Raw genomic sequence first — 7,814 nt, 5'->3', positions numbered from 1 at the left:
GGCCATCAAGGACTGGACTCCTCCAATCACCCAGACTCAGGTTCGAGCTTTCTTGGGCCTGACTGGGTACTATAGGAAGTTTGTCAGAAATTATGGGTCCATAGTGACCCCCCTTAATGACCTGACAAGCAAGAAGATGCCAAAGAAAGTTCAGTGGACAGCCAGCTGTCAGAAAGCATTCAATGACCTAAAGCAGGCCATGTGCACAGCACCTATCCTCAAGAGTCCAGATTACTCCAAGCCATTCATTGTCCAAACAGATGCTTCTGAGTTGGGTGTGGGAGCTGTTCTGTCTCAACTGAATTTTGATGGTAATGATCAGCCTATTGCTTTCATTAGTAGAAGGTTGACACCCAGAGAGAAAAATTGGTCAGCTATTGAGAGGGAGGCCTTTGCTGTGGTCTGGGCCCTGAAGAAGCTGAGGGCCTACTTGTTTGGCACTCACTTCACCATTCAGACAGACCATAAGCCCCTCTTGTGGCTAAATCAGATGAAGGGTGAAAACCCCAAACTGCTTAGGTGGTCCATTTCCCTACAGGGGATGGATTTTACAGTGGAGCATAGACCTGGGACTGATCACAGCAATGCTGATGGGCTCTCCAGGTATTTCCACTTAGAGCAAGAAGACTCACCTGGTCAAGGTTAGTTTATTGTCCCAAAGTTTGGGGGGGGGTCATGTAGGAGAGTAGGGTCTGCAATCCTATGATCACCCAGATTTTTGCTTTTTGCTGCACTGGTTTACGACTTTCCCTGGCTGTGGGCCTGCTAATCAGACCCACAGCCTAGCTGTTCTCTCTATCCAAATTGTACCCAGGTACTGAATTGGCACTGGGCCCTCTCCAAGTCCCTGTACCCAGGGCTGAGGTGCACCCAGAAGTCTCCCAGGGGCTGAAGCACGTATTGTGCCACCCCTGGATTGACTACCTAAATCTGACACAACTGGCTGCACGACAGCTGGGGCAAGGTGGTGTACTCACCCTTTGCTTTAGATATAGTATACCTATATCTAACCCTAAAATGGACACACAGATCTCCTATCAGTCACTCCTATGGCAGGCCTTAACAATCCTGAAGGCAGAGTGCTTGGAATCGTGTGAGATGGTGCTCTGGCATGAGCTGAGCCTGTCTGCGGCTTTCGGGATCTATCCCTTAGCCGTTTCCATGATATCGCATACCATATACTCTTAAGTGCATTATAATCCTCGCGGTTATGTGCCAACTCTGGTATCGCTTTATCAAAACATGTCGAGTAAGGTGTCATACGACTTGGAATACTAACCCCTCGCCAATTCTGGCGACGGGGTTAGCATTCCACCCTTCTAGAGGGACACGACATGCCTGTAACCTATAACCCGGTTAAAAGTCAGACAGAGCCTTAGCATCCACAAAATGGATGCTGCCACCGAGACACAAGTCTGCCCTCCTGCTGCTGGGAGTCCTCCCAGAGCAGGAGATAAGGACAAAGGGTTTCCTGCCAGGGGCGGTGCCAGCACCGTCCCAGACAGGGTTTTGTGTATTGTAGGTAGGCAGGGCTTTAGAGGAAGGTGACTGCAAGTAGCACCCCGGTGCTCACTATGCATAGGCCGGCTTGAACCAGTTCCAGGGTCACTCCAGACCCTGTGCTGGGGAAAAGCCCGCCAAGGAAGTGGGTGTAACCACCCCCCTCCTAGTCCCACCCATAGGGCAGGACTTAGTCGCGTGCCAGCCCCTTTTTACAGGATAAAGGTAGAGACTGGCCCCCTTCCAAATCAGATCATCTTTGAATCCTGAAACTACTTTCTGCGAAAGGAACTCAAGACTTCTTCCTAAGATTTCTCCCTTGTGACTAAGGAGTAGTCACCCTGCACCCGCAGGCACCATCTACAGAACACTGCGGTCTGCTGCACGTCCTTCCTCCGGAATCCGACTGCCCAGCCCGACGAGACCCGGCTTCCCTGGCACCTCTGACCTCTACCCACCTCTACAGCACAGCTGAGAACCGTGGGTGCGACGAGACCTCGAGGGACCGGCCATCGCCAAGACTGCACGACTTCTGCACAGCAAGCCCGCCGAGTATTCCACTGGTGAGTGCTTTGGGGTCCGAGAAGCCCCGACTCTGAGCAGCTCCAGCTCCGAAGTGCAGCCCCCCAGCATCTCCACGATCTGCGTGGGGCCCTTCTGCTTTCCGCTGCTCACCGCGTTGTTTGGCTACTAGCCCGTTGGCTTGTGGCCTTCCTGACGACGCCCGACGACATTTCTGCTGCTGGTCTGGTTGCTCCAGACTGGCCCTTGCTCCCTTCCAGAAGAGGAGCACCCCGGACCCTCCTGGTCCACTCAAGACGCCATTTTGAGTCCACCGCGTGGGCTTGAATTAGCCAAGGCTTGTTGCCCAATCCTGGGTAACTTCGACGCCAAAGACTTCATCCTTCGTGGGACAGCTCGCACCTCCATCCTGGTCGCCGACAACGCCTCCTGGTCCGAGAGACTGCAGAGCCCAGCAGCGCCCACTCACCTGACTGCGGTGACTTCGCCCGGTGCCATCCTGGTGCCCACTTAATCACTGGCTAGTGATTCAAGAACTTGGTCCCCTCTGCTTTCAGGTTTTCTTCTTCCTTGATCCAGGCTTGGATCCATCGAACTTTCCTTCACTGGTCGCCTGCCAGCAACTTCTTCCTTCCAGGCTCCTGGTCCGGCAACGAGATCCCCGACGTCTTTTCAGACCTATGCAGCTGCAGCCCCTGGGCTAGGTAACTTCGGCACTTCGGTGTCCCAGCATAGCCTCACTATCCTAGGGTCAGGATCCACTGTCGTTTTCTTCCCACCAGGTCGGGTTCGCCCGTGAACACTAACTTTGTGAATTCTAGCTTCCATAGACTTTGTCCCGCATCCCGCGTGAGAGTGCACACTCTGCACCCGAGTTCCCTAGGCCTCCTGCTAGTAATCTAAAGGTTCAGTAGTCCAGTCCTAGCGATCCCAAAGCCTCTGAGAATCGTTACTTACCTGCTAGTAATTCGCATTCCACTTTTAGCGTATATGGTTTTTCGTGCCCCTCGGGCATTTGTGTAACGTGCTAACTTAAAAGTATTTTCGTAAGAGTTTTGTTGTGTGCTTAGCACCCTGTCCTCATAAAGAGTACAGGGTTGTTGTGATTCTAATAAATACATTGTTTATTTTCATAACACTTGTGTGGTGTCCTTTCACTGGGTGTTCAAGGGGTAATGTGATGGTAAAACAGCTGGCTTAACACGCCCTCTAGAGTCTTAGCCTTAGACTGCTCGTATCCATGCTACTAGGATAGCTGGTCTATAAGGTTGACTTACAACCAATCATCAATAAGGGTTGTTTGGACTGATATATAGTGATCACTAGAATAGTGAGCACTGCACATCAGGCCAACTTCTCACATTCACTATATATCAGTCCAACTTCTCACACAATGATTTTGGCCAGGAGTTTAGCCTCTACATTAAGTAAGGGGATCGGTCTATATGAGGTGTGCAACTGTGGGGGCCTGTCCGGTTTGGGGAAGACCACTATCTCTGCGTGGCGCCGGTCAGCCAGGAGGTGGCCATCCTGCACAGCAGCATGGAGAACCGCCAAATATTGCACTGAAATTTGGGATGAGTATTTCTTGTAAAACTCACACGAAAACTCTTTGGGCCTGGTGTTTACTCTAGCGCATATCTGCAAGGGCACTCTGGACCTCCTCCGTGGTGATTGGAGCATCCAGGTCGTCACACGCAGAATCTGGCAGAAACCGCAGGGGCAGATTGGCCAAAAATCGGTCTATAGTGACCACAGAAAGGGTCTCCCGTGGGGCGTACAAGTCTGTGTAATACTCAGCAAAGCTGGTTGCGATGCGAGCAGGGTCAGTAAGCATCTCACCCGTTGGTCCTCGAAACTCGGGAAGGGTCACAGGTTGGAGCGTCTGTTGGCACAAGCGATGTAGTAGGGCGCTAGATTTGTCACCCCACTGATAGATGCGGCTACGCGTGGCGAGCCAATACAGTTTGACTTCATCGAGGAGGTCGCTGGTGTACAGTTGTTGGACTACGGGGAGTTGGCGGTGAGCTGCCCGCCATCGGCCTCCCCGCTCCTAGTTTCCAAGTCTAGGATTTTCACTTCTGTATGGACCCATTTCTTACGTCGTTGTTGATGCCACACGGTGCAAAATGCAATGTCCACCACTCGCAGTGTTGGTTTCATGGCCTCCCAAAGGGTCCCTGGAGAGTCCACGGTGCCGACATTATGTGCAAAATAATCAGTGAGAGCTGCATACATCTGTTGATGATAGGGATCATCCTGTAATAGCCATGTCGAAAGGCGCCAGCGGGGCGGGCAGCGATCAGGGCCCAGATGTTCTACCAGTGTAGTTGGAGAGTGACCAGACAGGCCTCTGGGCAGGATCTCTGCCGTCTAAAGTTTGTGGACGTGAAGAGCAGATATGAATAGTCAGGGCGAGAGAAGGAATTATATGTAGTTGAAAAATATGTGTATTCATTTGCTCTAGGGTGAAATATTCGCCAGGTATCAACCCATCCCAATCCCTGAGTCAGCGCGTGAAAATGTGGCTTTATTTTGCCATATAATTTAGTCAACCCTGCCACATAACTTGGTTTACCCCAGTAGGAAAATTCCAGTGGTACTGGACAAATGGTAGCTTTCTTCGGAGGTCCTGTCCCACCCTCTAGAACCGGATGGAATGTAGCAGCAGAAAGGGAAGTGGAGAAAACCAGGTGCCAACGGGGGTGAAAAGGACAAGGGGCAGCAGAAAGAAAAGCAGCAGGTACAGCACCATAAGAAGGAGCAGGGAGAGCAGCCACGGGGGAGGAGGGAGGGAGGCAGCAGGAAGAGCAGCACGTCAAAAAAGATCATTAAGAGTAGGTGTGGCGTAAAGCAGCAACGCGAGCAGCATTTCCAGGAAGTGCTGCACCGGAACAGAAGCAGCAGGAAGATCAACAGAGGGTGAGGGCTGCAAGAAAAGCAGAACCGGGGAATAGCGGCAACGACAACGAAGCATTCGCAACAGTAGTGGCGAGCGAGAGCGCGGATAGCAGTGACGGGTTTCGCCAGAGCAGCACCAGGGAGAGCGCAGCATCAGCAGCTGCTGGAAGAAAATCAGCAGCATCCCTTCAGGAGAGGCGCGTCAGCAGCACAGTCCGGCGGCCACAGCCGTCAGAGTATCCCGAGGCACCTGTGCCGGGGTGGCAGCCGGAAGCACCGCAGCCGCGATGGTGAAGATCGCCTTCCAGCAGCCGGCCGTGGGGCTGAAGGACGCCACAGAGGAAGGCGATGGTGCCCATTCGGAGATTCTTCTGCCGGAGGGTCCTGAGGTGAGTGAACCTGGGTACCAGGGCGAGGGGGCCGCGACGGACGGCGGGACGAGGAGGCGAGAACAGAGTGGTCTGGAGAATTATATGTCTCCCTGAGGGCCGACCAGCATCCTAGCCTTTGCCAAAGCGCGCGCGCAGCCTGCTCACCTGCGCGCCTTGTATTCAGCGCGGCCCCTTTCCTGCCACCACTGGCGCCCACGGAGTTAAAAGGTGCAAACGGCCCAGGTGCAAGGAAGAGCTCCCCCATCTCCTGGTTTGGAAATGAAAAAAACATTATAGTTGGGCTGCAATGGCTCCCCCACGCTAACGGGCCCTAATGTTTACACCTGATGCGCTATTGCTCAGTGACGGAAATGACGGGATTTGTATTATTGAGCCAGATCTGCCCCCCCCTCCTGAAATGTGTAGATTATTTCCTAGCAGGGGCGTAACACAGGCTCCTGCAGCCCCTGCGGTTCGGGGTTTTCAGTCCCGGAAGGGGATGTGGGATTGGGCAGGTGGTTCTTCATTCAGCCCCTCACAACTTTTTGCACTATCCCTTTTTGTTACACCACTGTACCTGGTGTAGTTTCCTGACAACAGGACACATTCAGCAGTTACTAACTCTTTGTCTGCCTTGTGTTTAGAGCATCGACCTGCAAGGGGTTAGAGACTTCTTATTTTCCGTTCCATATTGGCTCCACAAAACTGCCTCACTTATAGGGCCAATAGCCCTCCTTCTGTTCGAATTACATTCCTGGCTGAGAGCTAGGGGAACCTAAAACTTTGATGCCAATGTCATGTAGAAAACAAAGGCACTCAGCTTGCCACCCCACAAGTATTTAAGAGATAAGCTATAGGTTGGAGGCAGGTTTTCATTCTTGGCTTGCTCTGAATGTAAGAGATATGCATGCATTGTAAGAATGTCTAATGTATCTGTCTACATGATTAATTTCAATATTAACCATTTATGTAGCAGTATTGATAAGTCTTTATCACCACCCAAAGGAACCATTTTTATTAACTTTACAATAACAAAATATTGAGAAAAAAACAATTGGGTCATAAACTTATGCCTTGCAGTTTTCATGCAGATCTTTGAGGCCAGTTCTTAACTCACAGAGCGGTGGTAAGAGTTATAACTTGTGACCTTGTGAAAGAGATTTATCTGCCAAAGTAGTAACTTACTGAGCTATATACTTAAGATTCAAGTCTTTGACCTGCATGGTACAATTTGTGCTTTGCAGAAAGTACATTTACACTCTATGACATTTTACAATGAGTCAAACCTGCAAGTAGACCGCTCATTGATCTCTCCAGCAAGTACATTAACCACCAGAGATTTCCTATGGTTGTTATTCCCTAGTATGCCAAGATCTCTGCAGCAGGTACCTTAACCCCAATAAGGTGCTTTAAAAGGCACCCTTTTTGTGGCCAATTAAGTAAGCTAGAACACGTTTACTATCACATTTGTCCTTCTTGCCAAATTTTGTTTGCCGTTTTTACAAAATAAATGTATACATTGACTGGCGGATTCCACTCCTAATGACTCCGTCCGTCCTGGCGCCACTCTGTTTCTGCTGCCACCACCTGACCTCAAATTTATAGGTCCTCGATTAACTTTTGATTATTTCCAGCACTACTGTTGATATCTATTCTCCTGCACGCACACACTTTCTGAATGTGCATGGAGAAGCATGACCTCATAAAGGCCTCCTGATTGGAAAGCAAGCAGCGCTGTTTCACCTTCACTATCACTATACTTAGCAGCATGTACCTCCCTCACTGTCTCAGAGCTGTTATGGCCAAGAGTGTTTTGGTATTTAATTTACTGCTCAATGGCTGTTGGCCATCTTCAAACAGTAAATTCACCTTAAAATCAGAAGGTGATGAAAATAGCTGCTGGTGTGCCACAACACACGCATACCTCGTTACTTAATGAAGCATGCATGCGCAATTCACCAGCGGCCATATTGGGTTGCTTTTTTGGTGATGAAACCTGATTCGAAGATGTCCGTCCATGTATGCGTGTACCTCATGATTCACTGGCAGGAATGAGTTATGCGCAAAAAAAGATTCTACTATGACCTCACCGGGCAAGTGTATATGTTGTCATGTACCAGTGGTCATCTTGATAATTTTTTTTAATGATTCTTTCAAGCATGCAATCGCAGAGTCAATAGATTGGCACTTGCAATATCGGCCAGACCAATGGGATTTGCCAGTGATTGTTTAATAACACTATTGGTGGCAAACCTGCTTTTTGTACTCAGTTGCACAATGTTTCACAATTCTTTGGTTTTGCATGATGTAAGAGTATATTCAGCTGCTTGCAACATTCTCCTTTTATTGACTCCCCCCTACAACAAGCATTGACAAAGCCAATAGATCTGGTCTTAATGTGCTTACGCATGTAGCCTCAACATATTAGAGTGAGAGACACAGGAGGGAGCCTGTACGATTGGACACAGAGCGATGTAGTTGTCCAGCAGTCACTCATGCAGTTTAACCCGCTAACCGCGG

The 7,814-nt window shown here is 50.0% G+C and overlaps 1 protein-coding gene across 1 annotated transcript in view; it reads left to right on the top strand.

Moving 5' to 3' along the window:
• The first annotated feature begins 4,964 nt into the window (after positions 1-4,964).
• Positions 4,965-7,814, top strand: part of ITM2C (integral membrane protein 2C) — a 302,913-nt gene continuing 300,063 nt past the window's right edge. The window contains exon 1 of the mRNA XM_078668127.1: positions 4,965-5,312. Coding sequence (XP_078524253.1) covers positions 5,211-5,312 — 102 coding nt within the window. The 5' untranslated portion in view covers positions 4,965-5,210. The remainder of the gene's footprint in view (positions 5,313-7,814) is intronic.

Source organism: Lissotriton helveticus, chromosome 11, assembly GCF_964261635.1.
Source record: "Lissotriton helveticus chromosome 11, aLisHel1.1, whole genome shotgun sequence".
NCBI classification, from domain to species: domain Eukaryota; kingdom Metazoa; phylum Chordata; class Amphibia; order Caudata; family Salamandridae; genus Lissotriton; species Lissotriton helveticus.
Note: the sequence above shows the minus strand (reverse complement) of the source record. Positions and strands in the feature narration are given on the sequence as shown.